Source organism: Eupeodes corollae, chromosome 2 (assembly GCF_945859685.1).
Source record: "Eupeodes corollae chromosome 2, idEupCoro1.1, whole genome shotgun sequence".
NCBI lineage: Eukaryota > Metazoa > Arthropoda > Insecta > Diptera > Syrphidae > Eupeodes > Eupeodes corollae.
The window spans coordinates 29,879,205-29,903,835 of record NC_079148.1 but is presented as its reverse complement, the minus strand read 5'-3'; the positions used below and the strand labels follow the sequence as shown (position 1 = coordinate 29,903,835).

At 26.5% G+C, this 24,631-nt stretch overlaps 1 protein-coding gene across 13 annotated transcripts in view; it reads left to right on the top strand.

Annotated features, from left to right (window-relative positions):
• LOC129948548 (potassium voltage-gated channel protein Shaker) overlaps positions 1 to 21,753 on the top strand; it is a 190,817-nt gene extending 169,064 nt beyond the window's left edge. For 11 of the 13 annotated variants that reach the window (XM_056059597.1, XM_056059603.1, XM_056059605.1 and 8 more), the window contains 9 exons: positions 2,046 to 2,214; positions 2,361 to 2,457; positions 2,642 to 2,837; positions 12,455 to 12,576; positions 12,660 to 12,813; positions 12,881 to 13,052; positions 16,155 to 16,284; positions 20,835 to 21,025; positions 21,496 to 21,753. In XM_056059597.1, coding sequence (XP_055915572.1) covers positions 2,046 to 2,214; positions 2,361 to 2,457; positions 2,642 to 2,837; positions 12,455 to 12,576; positions 12,660 to 12,813; positions 12,881 to 13,052; positions 16,155 to 16,284; positions 20,835 to 21,025; positions 21,496 to 21,746 — 1,482 coding nt within the window. In that variant the 3' untranslated portion in view covers positions 21,747 to 21,753. Of the gene's footprint in view, positions 1 to 2,045; positions 2,215 to 2,360; positions 2,458 to 2,641; positions 2,838 to 12,454; positions 12,577 to 12,659; positions 12,814 to 12,880; positions 13,053 to 15,128; positions 15,259 to 16,154; positions 16,285 to 20,834; positions 21,026 to 21,495 lie in introns of all 13 variants that reach the window. The other 2 variants (XM_056059594.1, XM_056059596.1) reach the window with 2 other exon arrangements.
• Positions 21,754 to 24,631: the final 2,878 nt, after the last annotated feature.

Sequence of the window (24,631 nt, the reverse complement as noted above, 5' to 3'; positions counted from 1 at the left end):
CTGTATTTAAGAAATATCAAATGAAATGCATATAAAAACATGACGGGTAGGTGTGGTTCACATTCAACATCGACTCTTAAAATGTAACCACCTTTTATTTAACAAATTATGTTGTTACTTTAAAAAGGTATGAATTGCAACTTTAGAGTGGCTTGAATTTCAACAAATAGTCACAAAACGGGTTAATAACAAAACTTCCAGTTCAATATTGTTAATCTATATTATTTGCAAAATGATATGGGGATTTCCAATAAGAGGTTTCCTTTGGATAAAAATAAACATGGTTTATTTATTATGAGAAATCAAGTAATTTCTATTTAATTATTACGAAGAAAATATGTCACAAAGGATGAAAAGGATAAAAACATACTTAGCAAAAGGTCACCACGGTTACGGTTACAACACCTTTTCATAAAATTGGCCAATATGAAGTCATACTTTTGCAGCTATAAGTCTCAATAACTTCACGAATTACATCTGAAAGGTCTTGAATCAATTGTTAAGTTTTTAAATAGTCTTTATCTTTTGCTAGATCTTAATGGCCAATTGTGATCATTTCTTTGAGAAATAACTTAGTCAAAAAACGGTTCCTACAAAATTGCAATTGATTCTTGTCTTGTTTGTCAGAAAGAGCACTTTCGTAGTGAATTATAATAATTTCAAAGCATTACTGAAGAGTGAATCGTTTGATATTTAGTAATATCGTATTTTTTCTTTCTTAAGTATTTCAGGAACATAGCTTAAAAAGAAAAACTACTTAAATTGATAAATATTCAAAATGAAACCGCTTATTGGAAAATGTTAAGTATATTTACACTTACATTAAAAGATGCCCTTCAAGTACAATGAAAGTATTTAAAGTAGTTATATCCTTAAATATTGTTCTTTAAATTATTTGGATCTAATTTGACTGAAAAAATACGCGAATCCAGAATGTACACACGTTCTGATAAATGTTCTTATCTATTTCGATGGCCTACATTAAATAGCCTATTTTATCAAACTCAATTAGATACAATCCTCGAATTTAATGATTGTGTCTTTGTTTATTTTCCCACTTTAAACAAGTTATTGCATTTCTTTTAGTTATATGGGAATGATTTTGAAAATTTGTTTCTTTTCCTTTTTTTTTTAATTCAATCAACATTTAAGTCTCTGTATATATGTGATACTGGTATGTTAAATGTTTCCCTTTTTTCATGCTAGGGAGTGTGAATATCTATTTATCTATTAGTGCCAAAGGACAAATTGTAACAATTAATTTTTAAAAGCTTCATACATTTTCTAAAGAGGTAATATAATGTATGTTTGCATCATAAATTATTTGTTTGACAATAGATCTAGGTTAATCTGAGCTCAAATATCTAAATTAAAATGGCATTCAAGTATGAAAAAACAGTACTGTAAACACAAAAATATTTGAATTCTTTTAAAAATTAGATACTGTTGTGTGTTTTTTCAAAGGAGTCTTAAGGGGGTTTGTTTAGTTTTTAATTTGGAAGGAGGACTTAAAGGCTGCTATATAATAGTTATCCGTGTTCCTTGAAAAACAGAGAAATCTCTTATCAGACCCTTACTTCAAAGGTAATTTTTAACAAATACATGATTAATTTTTTTTTTAAATCTATATGATCAAATATTTTTTGAACGCTAGCGTTTCAAAAATCGTCCATACAAATTGTCTTTTAGAGGAGCTTTTTTAAATCGGGAAATTTTGTAAGCACAACACTGTATGAGGAAAATTTTCTCTATTTTTGTCCATACATAGCTTGCCAAGTATTGCACTTCTTCCACTTTGCCTTCGGCCAACATATTTTGTGCTATGTTTCTCACAAAAGGAAATTGTTCACAGAAAAAGAGAAATGTTGTTTTTAAAGGTTCTTGAGTATTATATGGAATGACAGGTTTAATATTCTATGCTCCTTGCCATTTGTATGTACATATTTTATTGTTGTACTTCAACCATATGTATATTTAAATAATTTAAATTACATCACAATAATCAAAGAATTTTAATGAAACAATTTTCTTGTATACTTTTACAGGTAAGCGGGTTGAGGTTTGAAACACAACTACGAACGTTGAATCAATTCCCTGATACGCTGTTAGGGGATCCAGCTCGGAGATTACGGTACTTTGACCCGCTAAGAAATGAATATTTTTTTGACCGTAGTCGGCCGAGCTTCGATGCAATTTTATACTACTATCAAAGCGGTAAGTCAATCCTTAACCAAAAATAAAACAAAAAAAAACACATCAAAATGTGAAAAATAAAAATAAATATACCCAGAAACTGTAAGTTTTCATATTTAATTTAATCATAATAATTTATTTTTTCTTTCTTCCAAAAATGTTTTCAGGTGGTCGGCTGCGAAGGCCGGTCAATGTCCCTTTAGATGTATTTAGTGAAGAAATTAAATTTTATGAATTAGGTGATCAAGCAATTAATAAATTCAGGTCAGAATTAATAATACAAAAAATTAAAAATTTTAACAAAAATCAAAAATTCAAAAAGAAATCAAACAAACAAAACAGAAAAAAAACACAAAAATCAAAACACACAAACAACAAACAAAATATTCAAAAAAAAACAAATTGAGCCTTAAATTATTGTAACATATGGATTATTAAACTTTTACAGAGAGGATGAAGGCTTTATTAAGGAGGAAGAAAGACCCCTGCCGGATAATGAGAATCAAAGAAAAGTCTGGTTACTATTCGAGTATCCAGAGAGTTCGCAAGCCGCCAGAGTTGTAGCCATAATTAGTGTATTTGTTATACTGCTATCAATTGTTATATTTTGTCTAGAAACATTACCCGAATTTAAGCATTATAAGGTGAGTTTTTATTTCTATGAAATAATTTGAACTTTATTTGCATTCAATTGGTGAAATGTTCAACTGAATTTAGGAATAAGGTAATTATCTACAAAAGGGGTCTCCCCATTGAGTTCGATTACCTCGATACATGCTATCATGGTTATTTTGTTGAGTAATTTTTATATAAAATTTGTTATTTCTATGCTTTTACGCATATTCTAATTGAGGGTTAGATTAGGACTTTAGATAGTTAGGAATTTCTAAATTCGTTACTTGAAGTAAGAAGTTAACAATGACTCCAATGCTGTTGGATGGAATATTAGTTGGAAACTATTTTTCTTTTTATATGTTGCAAGATTTTTCTACTAAAACTAGTTATTATCTAGGTAAACAAAATTTGAGCATTTTTGTAGAAAATTGATCAGGTAGATCAGTTGTTTTAGGTTTATATTCAATTAAATTTTTGTGACGTAACATTTTCCTTTTCAAAAGAACAAAAATAATTAGAAATAGTTGAACAACTCATCAGGAACGCAATGAGTCTTCTTTCTAATAAAAAAGATTTGGATTTTGTTCCAACATCTAAGGTATTTGGAAAAAGTTGTATTCTAGAAACGAGAGTTAACTTTTTAGAAGAGAAGGATAGAGGGGAAAGGAGTTGATTAATTTAGTTTAGTGTTTAGAAAATCTGGAAATATTTTCTAAATTTTTGTGTGCTGAAAATACTGATCATCAAAACTTCTCAGTTTCACTTTCTCATGGTATTATTCTTATTGGTTTATAAATGTATTAAAGTTAAGCTTTGTATGGAGTCTTATAGCGTTCCTTTCTAAAACAAGGAAATCTGTTTCCAAATCCCTTTATTTGTCTAGGCTTACCTGGTTCTTATACCGGAATCATCCCCGTCAATATAAGTTTAGGAATCGCAAAATTCAGTAGGCCCATTCATTGTTCTTCAATTATCGTTCTTTTTCCAAGTGGTTATTTTTAAGAATGTCTTAAGTTTTATATGAGATCAAAATTAAGTCAAAATTTCAAAAAAATTCAATGGCTAAACAACTCGCACAAAACAATGGTCAACAGAAAAAAACGAGGGAAGCATCATTTTCCTTCTTCTTGTAAAATTTGAGAATTTTTCCTGACAAAGGTTACCTTCAAAAACAAATGTCAAGCCGATCATCTTACTCCTTTCGTCGTCTTCGTCAACAGGAAGCTGTCTTGATATATCAACAAAGCTACAATTTTTGCTCAAAAATTGGTGGTATATAACAACAAATAAATTGTAGTTGTTTTATTAAAAAATCTTCAAATTGATATCGAAAAAATGCAATCTGACCTAACCAAAAAAATCAACAAAACAAAAATTCTTCCCGAAGTTTTCCTAATCTGAAAATCTGATATGTGTGTGTTTCAAAAAATATTGCTTGGTCACTGTATCCTTAAATATTAAAACCTTCACAAATAACTTATTTAACTTTACTTTAGATGGCGTTTACATTTTTAGAATGGACCTCGGCCTCAACCAACTGGCCATTTTCATCAGCAACATATGGTCTCACAGCTTTTTTTCATCCAGACCTCCATAATGCGACGCTCACCCGCCCAACAAGTTGATTGAGGCCGTTCTTTGTTTTTGTTGGCGCCATCTAATGTGAGGTGTGTCTGTGGTTCACCTAAAAATTTCATCAGGGGTAAGTCTTAAGACTCATCAGGTTTGTTCGTTCACTATCCATTTACGCTCAATATCAACATATTCCTGCGATTTTTCAATTAATCTATTTCTTTACGGCTTAAAACCCACACTTGATTAAAGTATTACCGTTTTCTCCAAGATGGTATTGAAATTCTTTTTATAAGTATAACAACATTAATTTTGTTTTGTCCTTATTTACAGTCATGTCAATTTTCGGAAAGTGCCAGCAATTGAGTTGATATTTTCAATGTTTGCAGCAGTAAGCTATTGATTAATTGGTTGGTTAGTTGCATGATAATGTCTTACCTGGATCTAGACCAATGTCAAAGTGAAAAAAGGTTATTAACGATCAAAATTTAAAAACGGCTTTAATCCACTAAGATGGCCTACAATATTGAAAAATTGGAATTATAGGTTACAGAAATATCTTAGCATCTACTCTCTTAAAATATAAGTTGAACAAATTTGGTTTCTTCGATGTACCTAATCTTTCCAAAACTTCCTAAGGCGGCATCTTCTTTTCCGAGCTTCTGTCGTTCACAACTTATATTCTATAAAATGTTTAGCAATCTTGTTTTCCAAAATTGAAATTTGTCAGACATTTATTATTAAGAAAAGAAATTGTTTTCCTTCGAGTCTTTTTGGGGTAAGTTTTTTCCAAAATTTGAGTAGATTGATTGATCGTTTTACATAACTTTTGACTCCATTGATCTCGGATTCTACTTGCTATTTTGTTTCGTCTTTTAGACCTTAAAAGTTAGCGGAGGGTGTTGTTAGAGGTTATATTTTTTGTAAAAAGATAACAAATTCATATACTTCAATTTTTTGAAATGTTTTATTTATTTATGAAGGAAATGTTCGTTTAAGAATCATTAAATTCAATCGAATGAATGAATCAAATGAATTAATGAATGAGTGAATAAAGTTTGTTTGTAAATAAATTAAGTTTAGTAGAGTTATAGCTAAGTAGAAATTCGATTGGGTTCCTAAAGAAGTAAGTCTCGAATATTCACCACACAAGGATATAGAAAAATAATTTCGAATAGTAGTCGATAGTTTCGGTAGTTGGTTCGCTCTTAAATCTTGAAATCACATTATTCTTTGATTTTGGTAAGCTTTTGTTCATACGAGTATATAAGACATACAGCTGATTGGGAAACATTATTTTGAAAACATTCATGAAAAATCTACTTGCTAATCAGTTCACATTTCATATCTCACATTATACTTAAATCTAAGCTAGAATCAGAATATTGGTGAAAAATTTGTACAACCAAACTGATTTTGGATTAGTAAATTAAAACATAAACACAGTTTTTTTCTCGTAACATTTTTGTTTCTAATAACAAAAATTTATATTCAAGTGGCAATGTTGACAACAAAGCCGCTGTAGTAAATTACTCAGGACAATATTCCTGATAACATATTTCAAGGTCATCAAAATCAGTAGGCAACCCCCTTTTGCAAATAATTACCAAGAAAATTTGATAGTACAGCAACTGTTTCTATTAATATTTTTTTTAAACTTAAAACTGTGACAAAAACTTTTTCACTCAAATCTTTTAAGATGCCTTGTTTATAATTTTTTATCTCTCTTTAAATGGCGCAAGCGTTTTAAAATATTTATTAAAAAATCAAAAAAAAAGTACACACACAACTTATTTAAAGCTTACTTTATATACAATTTCAATGTGATCAAGCATTGTGAATTAATAAATGTTTTTTTTTTATTTAATTAACTTTTTAATTAAAATACCAAACCAAAAATGGTTCCGTATCTTTTTTAAGTTGTTTTTTACCAAAAAAAAACCACAACTTAAAATCAATTTTATCGCATAAATGTTTGTAATTTTAAAACTATTTTTTTGTATTTTCTTATAATATAATAACTTTCAAAACAAGGCAATAATTATTATTACATAGTTGTTTAAATTTTCCAATAAAATATAATATTTACATATATAATATACCTACGCAACTTTTTTCTCTAATATTCACATTGTATTTTGACGCCACTACCAGTGCTATTACTACATAATATTATAAATAAATTAATTTTGCTTAAATGCTTGTTTTTATAATTTTGTGTACAAGATGGCGTTGCTAATCTTTTTTAATCAATTAAAATTAATCAATTTTCAAATGTCACATGTACGAGTATATTCATAATAATGGTGGTACAATTCGCTAATATTGTTTTCAGAGCTAACTTATATTTTGTAATTGTAAACAGTGCAGTGGGTATACTTTAGCATTGTAACTTAATATTTGAAAAAAAGAAAAAATCAAACAAATTACGAAAAACAATGAAAATTTATTGGAAAACTTTAAAATATACAAATAAATTAATAGTCTTATCCACCCAAGAAAGCTCGATCGTTTTTCAAACCAAAAAAAAAGTAAAATAAAAGCAAAAACAGAGCATCCCAATTAAATAATGTCCTTTGTGCCTTTAAATATAAATATACAAAACAAAAAATAATGCCTCTGTTTGCTAAGCGTGCATGTAACCTTTTTTTTGTATGCTTAAATAATTTTTCCACTCGATCATGCTTTCAGTGTATATTTTTTGTTTTCAATTTTACTACACAACCTATAATAATTAATTTAATTCAACATATATATATATATCAATATGTATTATTATATATAAAACATATACAAAAAAGGAAGTAAATCCTTGCTTATCAAGCCTTCATTCTCTTCGATTCTGAGCGCATAATGGGTCTGTTATAAAAAAGAAAAAGAATCAAAAATCAAAAATCAAAAATCTTCTTTATAAGCCTGGACTTCGACGAGCAAAAAACAAAAATAAAAATATTAATTATAATTTTAGAAATAAGGATATTTACTATGCAGTAGATAGGTGATTAAAATGTTTTGATAGAATAGATTAAGATATTTGGTGGTAAGTAGCTTATATGATATTGTTATTTTGTACACAAAAAATTAATATAGGACGGGAAATCCTTTGTGAGTTATTTATATTAACAAAAATATGTAAACCATGTTAGTTAATTTAAAATTATTTTTAGAGAGGTTATAAGATGTAAGACTTCGATCGGTAAGTGAATTATACTTATCTTAATTAACCTTTATTTTCAGTTTTAATCATTTCTAATTTTATTTTAAGATTTTTCTATTTTTTGGATTACTTTTAAAAATTACAAAAAAATATACGTAAAATAATTAAAATATTTTCTCTATCAAATAATCACTGTCTACCACCAAACATCCCAATCTACAGTATTAAACAATCATATACAGCCTATCTACTATGAAATGTATCCCATTTAAAACTTCAAAATTTCACTTACTACATTGTCTCAACTAAACTTAACTTAACTTAACTAAACTTTCTTATTTAGTTCTGCCCGCTGCCGGCTCAGCGGTGGCGGCGCTGGTAAGCCAGTTCTTCTGGCATTGTATAAAATATTTAATCTAATTTATTCTATTTTTGTTTTTTCATTTCGTTTGACAGTTTTAAGTAAAATATTTTGTTCCTTATTTTAATCTTAAATTAAATTAATATGTTGTGTAGTCTTTTCAGCTGAACCTGAAAGTAATATTTATAGTTTAAAACAAATTTATAGGTAGGTATTGTTTCTTTTTTTTTAATAATCAAAGGAATGAACAAAAAAAAACAAAAATTAAATTGTAAAATTTATTTTTCTCTTATTACTAATTTTTTTAATGAAATATTTAGAAAATTTTAATTTATTTTTGTAGGAGACCCGAAAGAAACAAGTCCAGCAACAGGACACTAGTATATTTCATTTTGCTTTGATATAAACAAAGCTTTGCTTTCTCTAAAATAAGAAAAACAAAACACGATTGGCCTTTTCACTATCTTTTTTCAAAAAATCTCAACTTTTAATAAAATCTTTTTATTCAAAAATTTAAAAAAAATATAAAACACCTATATAAAAATAAAATCATAAAAAACACGAATGTTTTGCATGGATATTTTTTCTCTGTTTTATTTACGTTGAATGTTATCTTAAAATAATTTTATTTACTTTTGAACTGTTACTAAAAATTGAAAAAAGCTAAGTTAAGCAAACATAATATTGAACTAGTTTAGAAGTTACAACAATATAAAATATACTGGTGCATAATTAAATATGCTTTGCAATTCATTTGAGCCTGTTTAAGTTATTTCAACAGCAAAAGATTATTTTTAAGTTAATTTAATTCATTATTCCTTTGGACAGGATTCATTAAAGATTTTTAGGATTCGTTTATAAAGAAAAAAAGAAAAAAAAATTTCTCAAAAAAGTTGAAGAATGGTCTTCTTATATTTTTAAACGTGTTAGAACAAACACAGGTGTATCTTTTTTATTTACCACGTTTAAATTCTTTAATAAACCATTTTTAAATGAATGAAAAATATTATTAAAATGTTTGCACTCTCGAGCCACACAAATCCTGCCGAAACATGCAAAAATAATACGAACTAAATTGTTGTTTAGAAATTTTAATACTTAAATTTGTTTGATACAATATTTAAATTTTTAATAAAATTTACCGATTTTCATTGGCACATGCCTTAATTTTAAGAAAATCTTCTCTCTTTTTTGTATTTGAAATATCAAAACATTTATTTCAAAATTAAATTAAAATCTTTTATAAACTTCGTTCTCGTTGATTCTCATTCATTTCTGTCCCAATTACTATGGAAAATAAAATCCTTGTACAAGGACGCATGGTACAGCTCACACCATCCGCTACTGATCATCATTAAAAACTAATTAAACTTGTAATGTTAGCCTTAGATATAACATTTAAAAAATATACTTTAAAACTTAACTAAATACCTAAGCAGATCCCCTTCTTTGTTCGCAAATTCTTATCAATGTCATAGCTCGTTTCTCCAAATTGTACAAAATAAACAAATTTATCTTTGAGCTTATAATAAATACCACTACAAAACTACGAATAAAATCCTTGCAGTACTGTTATTTTAGTATTGCAATGGCGGAATTTTGTTATTCGGGATTCTGTATTTTGTGATTCGGGATTTTGCACCAAACCCCACAGACAACTTTACACTGCATTTTTAGTTAACAAAAGATCTCATTAAAATGTATGGAAGGTTTTTACACATTTTATACAAATTTAGGATAATAAGTACTGACTCTGACTGATTTTATAGAAAGGCTTACAAATTTACAAACAATAATTTAAATGCAGCTCATTTTGTAGCTTATATGAGCTTTCTTTGTGACAAATAAAAAGTCCAGCAAGCATGTAAGAAACTTTAAGCAATCGGCTAGTGTATGTCATTTAGAATTACTGCAGTAAATAATTTAACGTATTAAAGAACATTTGCCAAAAACATACACTTTTCGATCTCCTTCTTTAGAAAACTGGTGCTTTATGCATCGTATTTATTGAAATTGCTTATTTGAAACATATAACACCATTAACTTAATACATTTTTTAATATAAAACTAATAATTAATAATTTGCATGAAATACTTGGTTTGATATATTTTATAAGTGTGTGTCATTGTGAATGCTGCACTCATTGAATTCTTGTTGTTCTATTTTATTCGTTCTTATGAAAAACCTTGCTTAAATCTTTTGATGTACATAATGTATATACATACAAAAAAAAATAATAATGTAATATACTATACATACATTATTATGTAAAAACATATACCCTATGGCATTCTTAAAATTCTTAATTTCTTTTAAATCTTAATGGCAACAATCATAGACAAATTACCAAAAAAAAAAAAAGAAAAAACACATCAATAACTTTTTGTTTTGATTTTACGTCTTTTAATTTATTTATTTATTTTAGCGTGTCATTCGAATATTCAATCGGCTAACAGTTATTCACGATATTTGTGAAGGAGAACAGGTATTGGAAAAATATCTCTTTTCGAGCGCTAGGTTGTCGTATTTCTTTCTTTCTTCAAAACTGATACATAAATAATAAATCAATGTATACAATAAATTTATTTTGCGTTGCAATTTTTTTCATTAGGTATACTCGTACGTACTGGGCGTTAAGGGTATTAATAGATTATTTTGAGCGCTAGGTATTTTTGATGGATAATTCCAAAATAATTTTGAACAAGAAACTAAATTGATTTTTTTCCGAAGTTAACTTTTTCTTAACCAAATTTAAATTGAAGTTTGTTTTACAATAGCAAAGATAAAAGGTATCAACTCAAAGAAAACATTGTAGGGGTAGGGGTTTAAAAGTAGTTAACTCAAGTTTGGTGAGGTTTGTATTTTTTTTTTGACATTTATCCAGGCAATATTTGAATTTTGAAATTTTTTAAATTTTACAACTTATTTCAACAACTTAATTTTTGTCTTCTCAAATCTATCTGCTCTATAGATATGTAGCGAAACACATCAGTCAATTTTCGAAACACTGAAAATAAAAGTTTTAAGCTGGGCTTATTCATTTTTTAACAAAAAATATTTTAAGCTTATACTGGCGCTGTAAATAAATTGCTTTGAGTGTAGGTGTCCAAAAGAATAGTTCCAAGAAAATATTTTATGTTTTTGTCTGTTTCGTTTTATTTTATTTTAATTTGTTTCACTTTTGTGTATATTTAATTTTTTGATTTTAATTATTTTAATAACTTCTCACTTTGAAAAAAAACCTCAACCTTTTTTTTTAATATGAGTAATATTTGAAAATGAGCAAAAATCTGTTTGTCCTCAATTAACTACCGAATAAATAACTCTATCAACTTCATATTCATAACTTTAAAATTAAATGGTTTGAACTAAATAAGTGAACATATATTTTTATGAACTAATAACACTTACAAAATATCTCTCAGCTATAATATTTTACAAGCAATAATAATAATATCATTAGCCTTAACAATAATTGTATTTAATGAAGATCGAAAAACTCATTCACAATTTTCTAACAAAATAAAAACAAGGCAAGATATTGATGTTATAATTGTTTCATTTGTTAGTATTTAGTTATATCCTTAAAAAAATTCAATTGATAATATATTTATCAAACATACAAACTTAATTGAATTAACATCTGGAAAAGCTGCGTACAAAACAGTTTAAACTTCAAGTTTTGATGATAAAATAAAAGTATCATTTACAACTGATGGGCCAAAAGATAATAATCAGTGAAGGTCACATCCCAGCCTATTTTTTTTATTTATTACTATCCCATATTATTCAACTACATTGTCCTAAGTTGTGTTTTATTTGTTTTTATTAATTATGTTTTTTTGTAATTTTATTATTTTATTATATTTTATTACTTTTTATCATATGTACATTACTTCATTTTTATTTTATTTAATTGTATATTATTTGATTTTTCACTGTATTTTATTTAACGCAGCTGTAATAAGGAGGTGAAACATTTTTACTTATCGGTTTCATTATTCTACAATATTAAAGTACGAAAATCAGGGTTGGAACAGTTTTAGGCTTGTTACTTCTTTATAGATTCTGCAATCGATATAAAGAAGTATTATTTTCTTACTTACTTGCTTATACTTAAAACATTACACATTGATTAAAATAATTAATATCTAACGCTCAAAATAATTTAAACATACCTGTCCTCCTTCATGTAAATGCTTTTGTATGCTTAAATTAAAAGTGTACTTTTTCTTCTTATGCTGCCAGAATATTATAAACTTTAATTTTATTTATTTCTTCAAAAATGCTAAAATAATTAAAATTTTGTTGATGGTAAGATGGCTCTCGCTTACATTTTTTTTAAAATAAACGAAGCTAGAACATACAAAATATTATTTTATTTTTTGTAAAAAAATATCATAGGTAAATTATTTAAAAATATATACATTTTTTTTTGTTATTGATGTGAACCAAAATTAATTTTGTATCGATAAAATGGTATAATTCATTGGACCAAGTTTAATAATCAAATCACTAAAACCGACAACAAAAAATTGCTCTGAATGTATTTCAGGTGTTCAATACAACAACAAACGGAACAAAAATCGAGGAAGACGAGGTGCCTGACATAACAGATCCTTTCTTCCTTATAGAAACAATATGTATTGTATGGTTTACCTTTGAACTTAGCGTCAGGTAATATAGTTTTGTTTTATATATTTTTAAATGTTTGTTTAAATATAACAATTTAAACATCTATATATTTTTCTATTTTTTAGGTTCTTCGCATGTCCGAATAAGTTAAATTTCTGCAGGGATGTGATGAATGTTATCGATATAATCGCAATCATTCCTTACTTTATTACATTAGCGACTGTTATTGCAGAGGAGGAAGACACGTTAAACCTCCCGAAAGCACCTGTTAGCCCACAGGTATTTAAATACAATTTATTTATCAAAAACTTTCAATTAAACATTTTTATTTTCTTCAATATTTTAGGACAAGTCAACGAATCAGGCTATGTCCTTGGCTATTTTACGAGTGATACGATTAGTTCGAGTATTTCGAATATTTAAATTGTCGAGGCACTCGAAAGGCTTGCAAATTTTAGGACGAACACTTAAAGCCTCAATGCGAGAACTAGGTTTACTTATATTTTTCTTATTCATAGGTAAGTCAAATTTTAAACGAATATCTCACTTTCACCAATATTATTTAAAATTTAACTAAAAGAAGTTGTCAAAACAATCTTTAGGAAAATAATAATAACAAATTAAAAAATAGTTATATGCAAAAACAAAAGAAAGAAAAAAAAACAAAACTATCTCTCGAAAGAAATTTCACTTGACAAAAATAAATTAACCTTTTCTTATGTTAAAAAATTGTATTATTTTTTTTTTAATTTTTGTTTCTTGCTGAGTAGAATATCAAAAAAAATTTTAAATTCTAATCAAAGCAGGTACACAAATACTAGAATATTAAAACAAAAATTATGGATTCTTAGTTTGCGTTATAGTATAACATATATTTAAACTGAAAGCAGTTGAAATTTCCTTCTTTATTGTTTTAAAATTATTTTTTAAATACGAAATATGGATTAAAGTTTGTATAAAATCTATTTTCCTAGACAATATTGAAAAATTAAACGTACAAAATATTCAAATTTTAAAATTCAAATCGAACCACCTACTGTTTGTTTCCGTTGGATTTTATACAAATTAGTGTCTTTCTTAGTAACGAAGTTTTTATTTTGTGTACAGAATTCTGATAAAATCACATATTTTTATATTTTGTTTAATTTAAAGATTTCGTTAAAAAATAAAAAACACTTAACTTTACTAATATTAAGACATTTAGATATGAAATTTAACCATTTACATATATAATGAAAATTGTTATATTCATTAAGTTTTCATTTCGAGAAAAAAACTTTAAGAGCATCAATTTCAAATAATGTTCGAATTTCGTTTAAGAAATTATTAATTTTTTCTTTATTATAATTTGAAAAACACCCTCACACTGAAATTATATTCTACAAACTTGATTTTCTTATTTCAAATTCAAAATAAAAATTGCTATGCGAGAACAATCAAGTTGAAAATAATAATTTTTGGTTTTTAAGTAAAATTAAAAATAAAGTTTGCTGTGCAGAGTTTCAGTGACAGTTTAACTGAATTTTTAATAACAGGGTTTAAAAAGAATGAAATATACTGCACTTTAAATATTCTTCCTTAATTTTTCTTCAGATTGTTTATTTTTCATTATTTATAAAATTCTATCAAAAACAAACTATGTAACTTGTTTTTTGAATCTGGGGATATTAGGTTGTTAATTATTTTTAAAGTTTCGCAAAATATACACTGAGATTCAACTTGGGTGTAATTTTTGAGACCATTGTTTCTGTTAACCAGGCCATTTTTATATTAATTTTAAAAGCAGAAGAGTTTTATTAAAAATGGTAGTGTTTTTTAATTTTCTTCAATCATAATTCACTGTGAAAAATGTTTATGTAAATTGGTAGAACTTAATTTCTTAAAATATAAAAATATTAAAATAAATAGCTCAAAAACTAAATCAACTAACTGAAATAGGGAAAAATAACACTTTCTTTCTTCTACAATCCATTAACTTTTTAAAAAATGTTTAAAATACTTTCTTAAATGAAAAAAAAAACTATCCATCCTCTGGTTAAAATCAGGAATTCAAAGCTTTTCAGTTAATAAGTTTTATTTCATTGTGCATTTAATAAGAATATTAAAAGACCGAAACTTATTTCTATTTAAATCTTAAAAAAAAAACTCACCCTTGATCCTTAATTATAACACTTAGTAAATCATTAATTCTGTGACAAGCACAAGCAGTCATATTTTTTACTTAAATCGTAAGATATAAAACTTTAGTTAAATGCAACATTTTAAATAAATAAATAAGTTATCCACGGGATAACAAATACTTACGTTTGGTTTTCACTTGATTGAAAGACTTAAGCTTCTTAGAAGTTACATATAGTTTTAGTAATTAAATTGAATTATACAATTAAACAATTTTGTGTGATTTTTCAACTAACGAAACTGAATTGTATACACATTTTTAGTTTCACTTAGAAATGTATAGTAAATTCTACCTACATAATATAAATTTTAACTATAAAATAAATTTATCTGAATATTATAAGATAATAATTGTGTGCAAAACAAAATTACCATTGATACTAATTTAATCAAAATTTCCTCATCATAAAACAAAGGCGTCGTTTTATTCTCATCTGCCGTATATTTTGCGGAGGCTGGCGCCGAAATGTCCTTCTTCAAATCAATACCAGATGCATTTTGGTGGGCTGTGGTCACAATGACCACAGTTGGATACGGTGACATGAGGTACAAACAGACTCAATTTCTTCGCTAAACGTTTCTAATATGAATAAATATTACATTACATAAATATAATTTTAAAAATAAAAACGAAGTATAAAAGCTTTAACACACAAAATGTCGTAAAATCAAATTTTCTATATATTTATTTACATATAAACAAACAATTATTTCTCGATATTTCGTATAATCGTATTTGTAACATGAAAAAAAAAACAGTCGTTGTTTTAAATTTAATTTTAAATTAAAAATAAAAACATAAAACAAAGAATCCGTGTGTAAATTGGTCACGTCGTATTGTGTTAATGTGTTTTGTTATGAATCTCTTCTTTACTCTCCCGTAATTTTTTGAAGTCTTTCTATTAAATATAAATATATATAAATATACATTTGTGTATATTAATTCTTCTTTCCTTAAACTGCATTTATGTTTTGTTTTATTTATATATGATTTGTTGTGTTGTTTAATTTTGTTTTTTTTTTTTAACGTTTTTTATTTGGTTTTGTTTATATTTTTTATTGTTTGTTTTTATATTTTATTATTTATTATTATTAATGGCGTTAGGTATTAAACATTAGAATACTTTTGCTTTGTATTAATAATTATTTTTAACTAGATTTAAGGAAGATTTTCATTTGATTTCCTTTTCAACAAAAATAACCCCTAAGTGTTCTTTTATATAGAAAAATGGCTGAATAAAGTAATATTCAATCCATTTTACAGATAAATAGTAATAGAGCATAATTAAACAGCGTGTAATTTTATGTTTATTTAGACAATCAAGAGAGAAATTTAAAAAATCTATGAAAATAAAAAAAATAAAACTAGAACAAAAAAAAAATACCAAAAAAAAAGAAAAACAGAAGAAAAAACCCACAAAAACGAATTTAATTTATTTTAGGCGTTGTACTCTTCTCATCGGCTGTTTATTTTGCGGAAGCTGGAAGCGAAAATTCCTTCTTCAAGTCTATACCAGACGCATTTTGGTGGGCTGTCGTTACCATGACTACTGTTGGATATGGTGACATGACGTATGCAAACAAAAACAAATATGTTTTTTAACTTTCCTTAATTTAATTTATTCTAACTTCTAATTTTTGTTATACATAATTAGTTTCGTTTTTGATTCTACATATATATTTTGTCTTCTTCATCATATCTTAACATTTTTTTTAAGTATCTATATTTAAAAACTCTTTATATAGTTAACTACTATTGAAAAACCAATATAAACAATAAAAGAACATTTTGCATATTTCATAAATTATTTTAAATTAAAAATTAAAAAACAAATTCAAAACTACATACTTATATACTCGTACTATTTATACTTACATCAACAAAAATATAGAAGTGCTCAAAAATATGTTTTGTTTTCATATCTCTATATCTTTCTCTCTCATTACTACCTATTTCATCTTATACAACAAACAAAAATTAGTTTAAAAGAAAAATAAATTTTGTTAAATTTTGTTTACGGACATTTTATCAATTTAATTCTTAAAGTAGATAGTTAATGGAAATTTATAGAAAAAGTATTTTGACGAAATTAAAATTAAAACCGAACGTTTTAATAAGTTTGTTGAATGTTTAATAGTACAAATATTGCAGTGAGTGTTTTATTCAAGTTAAATTTAAATAGGTTATTTTCAAAACAGACATAACAAGAGACATTCTACAAAACTATAACAATTAAACATACTTTTATAGTTTGTTTTGGTTCTCTTAATTTTTTTAAAATTATAATTTTTGCGTTATTTGAAAAGTTTTAAAGAAAAAAAATATGTTAATAAGAACCAACCTATTCCTTGAAAAAGCAGAAATACACATTTATGGTCTTGGTTTTATTTAATTAATTTAAAAAAAAAACGAATATTTCACTATCAGAAATCAATTAATATTAATTTCATTGTACAGAGAAATCCGTGTAGGGTGCCTCACAACGCTCGGAGCACCATATCCTTTTCATGATAAATTCACACATTGAAATTGATCTTAACTCTGTGGTCACCTCTTCCAGAACTAAAAAGTTAAAGACATTTTGTTTGCAATATTGTTACTGCTAGTTTGTTAAAAATACAAAAAAAATGATTATAGCTTAGTAGATCAATTCACAAGTTAAGCCACCCTCATTTTCGGATAAAAAAGGTCCCAACCGTGAGATTCTGAGGATGAAAGATGAAGAGGCAATCACTGTTGGATTTTCATGAGCCTTAAAAATATATTTTGAAGCGTAAAAAGAAAGTTTAGGAATAACTTCAACACTACTTTACTTGATGTGATACCTTTTTGTTAACTTGCTATAGGAAGTTATTGTAATCGGTCCCATTTTTCGAATTGAAAATATTGACAAATCACGACGTTTCAATGTCCCAAAAGTATCAATAAAATATATTTTGGAGATGTTTGCCCGCGTACAAGTGTACGTACGGTCAAGAACCAGTAGAGATATCGACTTCAAATGAATTTTGTTATACCGGTAATATTCCAGAAAGATTTAGGTAGGACTCTCAAAAAAAATTGAGTGGGTGGTTTTTTACTAATTTAAAAAATAGTGAACATTTTGGCTAACTCAAAATATTCCACTAACCAATAATGCTAGCGAATTAAATTTAATTTTATATCATATATTGTTACGTCACACCATACTGTAATTATACTTTTGACATCTGGTAAAATTTTGTGAAAGTCAGATTGAGAGTTGGCTTTAGGTAAATTTTATTTTATAGAAAATATTGTTTTCGAGATTCAATATTTTTTTTTATAGGAATTAAAACCTACACAGAATAGTACTCAAAATTGGTATAGTTCAAAACTATTTCATTCTGTAATATATTTTCTTAGAAAAATACAATCTGTATTTGTAGATATAAGATATAAACACTTTCAAGAAATGCTACTAAAATTGTTAAAAATTGGTTTTCGCCTAAAAATCTCTTTAACAAAAACAGATTTTGAAATCAAATTATTTCCTCGTACGCAAAATACTGATATCAATTTTTAGTTCATATTTTAGAAAAATTCAACTGAGAACTTGTTTTAACAAAAATGAAAAAACCTTCGAAAACAAAAAAAAACTGGGGTGGAATCGGCTAAGATGTTAGTTGACTATCAATTTTTGACTATCATTTTCATTCCGTGTCTATGTAAGATGATTCAACTCAATTCAATTTGATTGAACAATTTCAGATTCAAATTGTCAAAATTCTTTGTTGCCTTTTTGAAATATTAAATTGATTCTTATAAAATATCTAAATAAAAGTTTCAAATTGGCTGATTTTGAATAAAATTCTTACTTTTCTTTCTTTTTTCGTATGAAGTTAGCTTTGTCGGTCACAGAATGTTTTTTTTTAGATACAAAGTGAACTAAGAAAATTTTCCAGTTGTTTGTGTAAGCGTCTGGTAGCACTATTTGAAATAAACATATCTATTTGAAAACGACTATCACATATTTTCGTGACAGCTTTTTAGGTATCAATTTGAATATCACCTTACGTAGATCAAATTCGATCATTTTGATCGTCATTTATCAACAATCACCTTAGCCGATTCCACCCCTGATAAGAAATAGTTTTGGACTCAATTATTAGGAAAACAAAGAAAGATATTGACTTCAAATTTTGTATCTCACACAAAATATTGTTATTAATATTTTGCTAAAGTTTTAAGCAAGACAAATCGACAAATGAAATGGGAATCAGTGTAGCCTCTTTTATTATACAACTTAATTGAAAAATTAGCATTCAGTTTTTCATACCACAACAAAAATTTGGGTTTCCAACCCCTAGAGAACTTAAAATTGTTCACACTATTAACTTTAGGTGCTTGTAGACAGTTAAATTGGTATATACATGGAGAGAAGCTGTTCGAAATTTTTCAAACAAATTTGCTGCTGGGAACTAAATTAGATATTTAAGTCTCCCATTGAATCCCACGTATAAATTTAAGAAAAAGTGAATAGTTGTGGTTTAAAATAAAATGTTTGTAATTAATGTTTATTTATTTTAAAATCCATTTCCAAGCTAAGTATGTACCTGAAGTATGTTTATAAAAAAAACATAAGTACCTGAAGATCACATTGATAATTTTAGGTTAAGTTTATTAAATCAATGATGAAAAACTAATATTGCATAGATTTCTTCCTCTTAATATTTTACTAATACAATACTATGTGCAAAAAAAACATTTAAAAAACTTATTAAAACGATATGAATTTAAAATATATTATTTGACTTAAAAAGTAATTGTTTAATTAGTTTAAGATATCTTCTATAAAATATAAAGTTACTATATTTTTTTTTTAATTTTCACACTCATACATTTATACTCTACAAAAATATACCAAAACTATGTTCTTATGCATGGTTTCACTGGTAACGAAATATTCATAACACTCACTCAAAATAGTCACAAAAAATAAACACCAACAGTTCGATTCCACCACAAGTAATAAGTCCGCACTATCAAAAAAAAAAAATAAAAAATATTAATCTAAAACACAAAGTTTTTATTTCACATAATTTATGTCTTTCAAAACTACACAATTTATTCAGAAATCTTAGTCAAATTTAGAACTTTGCATCTGTTCAAAAGCAAAAACAAAAAATATGATAGTTTTATTTTCTCTTTAAAATCTACTTTAACAGCTCATTACAAAAACAATACACTGGGCAAAAAGGGAAACAGTTTTTTTTTCGTTTCATTTTAAATAAATTAGGGCACATCACATTTATATATATATTTCTTTTTAATAACGTATATATTATTCAATAAAAAAATAAAAAAAAAAGCATAATAGCTAAATAATAAATTGTTAGTTATTGCATCTCGTTTCATTATGTTTCTTTTTGTTATTGTTTTTTATTTTTTGAAAGTTCTTTTCGTTATTGAAATTTTTAAATCATATTTTTTCTTTTTGATTTTTATCATTTGAATTGGCTTTTTATCAATTTCTTATTCTATATATTTACATTGAGACTTCTTTAGATTTTTGTTTGCATGCACCTACCTAAATTAATTATTATTATTATTAATAATATCTATCTATTAGGGGACGCAAACAGTTTGCAAACGCATGTAGCTTTTCTGCAAGAATTTCACAAACAAGTTTATTAGCATTATGAATTTGTTGTTATTCTTTACATTTATTTACTTTTTATTGTTTTTATTTTAATGATTTTTAGTTTTATCAGTGTTTTTGTATTTTGAAATCTTAACTAAGTGTCTCTCTCTCTCTATTTCAATCATCCTTCTAATGTTGTGCATTAAAACATAAACAAAAGAATTTCAACTATCTTTTTGTAATGGGCGCATCTCACTTCTGTAAACTATTTTGAATCATGACTAAAATCAAATCGATGTTGTTATTAAATTCATCGTATATAAAAGCATCAAAACCCATCTATATCTTGTTGTTTGATATTTCATTTTATTGGCTGTTTATTACAATATTTAACACATTTTTTGTTTTTTCATAGTTTTAAATGGAAAAATATAAATTTTAATAAATAATTTAATTATACAAAAAATAACATTAATTAATTTATGTGCTTTCATATTTTTTGTTCCTGTCATAAAATAGACCGGTCGGCGTTTGGGGAAAAATTGTGGGATCACTATGTGCCATTGCTGGTGTATTGACAATCGCACTTCCAGTACCAGTCATCGTCAGTAACTTCAATTACTTTTATCACAGAGAAACGGATCAGGAGGAGATGCAGAGCCAAAACTTCAACCATGTTACTAGTTGTCCATACTTACCTGGTACATTAGGTAAAATTGTATTCTCATTTCTTCATTTGTACTGCTAGATAAAAATATACAATTTTGCTTCTTTCAACTTTTTTATTTAAACTTTGCTTACTAAAGATAAAATTAAATATTTTCAAAATTCTTGACAAAAGACGCGTTTTTAAGCGTCAGTTTTTAATATATAGGTACATGTTTCATAGATTTGTCATGAAACATTTAACTTCAATCAAACCAATGAAACAAGTTGTCTTTAATGCAATTTACGAGTACACATATTTTGGTGCAATGCAACAAGTCTGAGTAACAAAAAATGTTGACAAAATAAAATGATAGGCATTTAGTTACACTTTAAATTACGGATATTAATTTTAATATATTTTTTATTATTTTTTAAAAACCTACAAAACAGTTCGATTCTCTTCATGCATGTATATTTTTTTTAATTCTTTATTAAAATATGTAATTTTTACTAAAAAACAAATTTTCCATAGGTCAACATTTAAAAAAATCATCACTGTCTGAATCCTCATCGGATATGATGGATTTAGACGATGGTGTAGATTCAACGCCGGGACTGACTGAACATCCTGGACGTCAAGCTCCATTTTTAGGAGCACAACAGTCGATTGATAAACAACAACAAATCAACCAACAGAATGGTTTTAAACAGCCTCTTGGGAGTAATAACTTAACGTTACGGCATAATAGTGCATTAGCAGTCAGTATCGAAACCGACGTTTGACTACTGGGTAAGTTAAAACAATGATCTGAAAAATAAGTTAGATGACACAACAGTCTGTTAATTATCTACAAAAATTTAAATTTACTACACTATTTATGCAAATAATATTTCTTAACATATTAAACAAAAATTGATATGGCACAGGTGGTAAAAATTGAAAGTGTCGAAAATAAATGACACTAGTAAAATATTAACAAAAATTGTAGGAACACTAGATCCGCCATTTTGATAGAATGTTGATTATTATTAACTTTCTTTGTGCTACATAAAGTTGTATGTCAATTTTAAGGAAAACAGAAAAACGTTTTACTTTAAATTTGTATTTTGATTTAAGGTTTTAACATGGACAAAATGATAACGGGGTTATACGATTGCGAAAACTTTATTTTATTTTAGTGTTCGTAGATGTTTCTAAATGTTTTTAAATTTTCAGCATGTTTTCTTAGGAAAATAAGCCATACAAATATTTCTGTCAAGGCGGTTCCAGACTTTCAATTCACACTTAACATAAAGTTTTTGAGAACCGCTTAAAAATGTGCTTTAATTTTCTATAAAGGAGATACCCCTTTCTTAGTTATTAGATTATTTTAAAACACTGTTGTCCAGCAAGATATGGTTTAACTATTTCATTTGGACGACTCCCTACATATGAAAGCATTCTAAGATTCCAAAAGGATTCTGAATATGCCATATTTAAAAGCTAAAATGCAATATTTTAGAGAGTTTCTGATGCGTTTCACGCAGAAATGTTAGAAATTGTGACGAAACGTAGCTTTTTTTTCCTAAAATAGTGCATTTTGTTCTTTTCATCATTTCTATATTCTACATTTAACATGCAGAAACCCAGAAAACGTGATATTTCTTCGTAGGAAAATAATAAAGAGATTCTGTTATGAAGAATTGTGTGCCTTTTTTTGAGGTCATTTTTTCGGACTCAATCTTTACCATCGTTATCAATCTGCTTACTAGTAGATTAACGCTGATGCTAGAAGAAAAATATTTAAAGCTAACTTTTCTGCTTAAAGATTTTAAAACCTATTTTTGAAGCAACGAAACTTACAAATTGTAGAGTGAAAAATGTTTAGTTCTTGAATTAAAGGAAATAGATGCATTAACGTACATAATTCCTCTAAAAATTTAACAAAAACAAATTTAGATAAACAAATAATTTAGGAAGAAACTTAAGTTTGGCACTCATAAACTACTCCAGTTCTTGAGAGATTCAAAGCTTTTATATTAAATTAAAAGATATGAAACGTTAATTGTTTTTCAATTAGCAATTAGTTTAATGAAAGTGTCACTTTTACTTTGTTTCGGACATTTATATTATTGAAATGCGTGTTTAAATCTCAGTTCGAAAGCATCTTAAGCTAATTCAATTCAACAAGTAGATTTCTTTAATTTTGAAAGAAAAAAAAAACTTTAAGAAAATCTTACATTTGTGCGTCAAAATAAAACAAACCAAGTTTCAGGAATTTTAAAGCAACTTAGTATTAAATTGCCTATCTTTTATTCAAGGCTTCTTCTTAAGAACCTGAATATTTGCTCTTTCTCTCCGAAAAGATCTTATGAAAATAATTTAAAACATTACTAATGATTTTTCAAATTCTATTGGTGAATATAGTTAAATTAAAACAAATCTTTAGATGAAATCCTTAGGTACTTATGCTTCTAAACTGTACAATTGGGCGATTGGAATAGGGCTGGATTTGCGATTCTTGGTCTAGTCCTCAGTTTAAAAAAAATACTTTTAGCAAAAAAGTTTAAAACACTTAAATATTATAAGGGCCCTTAGGAATTTATGTTGAATAAATAACAAATTTGGATTATAATCATAAAAACTTACTTGAGACTTATTATTGAGTAGGGGTCATATCCATCATCAGCACAATACGATACGTTTTGAATTCAAGGCAATTCCTACGAAAATTAGAAACAAACTATTCATGAACCCAACGACACCCTCCCCCCTCCCTGCCACCATCTGTACTGATAAGTTTATTAATAAATATGTCTTTTTCTATTTTGTCAAAAAATGCTTAATATTTAAGAAGAAAACTCCCTTTCTAAGACTTTATTTTTTAAATAAACCTGCAATTTTTATTATTCACATTTTTTCATTATTTTCTTCTTTTTTTGGTTGGAAAAAATATCTGTTTTCTATTTAATCGATAATGCAGTTTCTGAAGCGGATTCTGTGATTCCGCCGCCGCCATTATCAAAATGAAATATTAAGGATATGATCTCACTCGCCAGATAATTCACGACAGGGGTAATAAATCACGTTAAAGCATATTTATTTGCTTATTTTATTTTAAATTGAGTGTATTTAAATCAAAAGTGCCTAAAAGTTGATAAAATGTTTTAAATTGACTTGAGCAAGCTTATAAATGAGTTATGGTTAAAATATTGTGCAATGTCTTATCATGTAAAATAATCAGCTGAATGTTTTCTAAACATGATTTATATGCTTTTTGCAGGATATTTATACGTAAATTTATAGGGCAACCACCATGCACTTATATAAATTAGTCTATACATATAACCGCTGAAACTGTCTACACTAAAAATAAGTAATTTGAGATAATTAAAACGCATGAGCAATAAGAAATTGACAATTGTTTTTATTTTATTCATGTTGTATTTATACAATTTTTATTTTAATATACTATATATATATATGCTGTGTGAATACAAAAGAACATAACTACTTGCACAATAGGAATTTTGAATATGGTTGCTTTTTTGAAAGTTTCGCAGTATTTGTAACATATGCAAATTATTTAAAAATTGGTCTTTCCAAAAGAACAACTCAAAATTTGTCTACCTAGATACACACATAGGTAACTAAAAACCATCTAATGATCATTGATTTAGACAAAAAT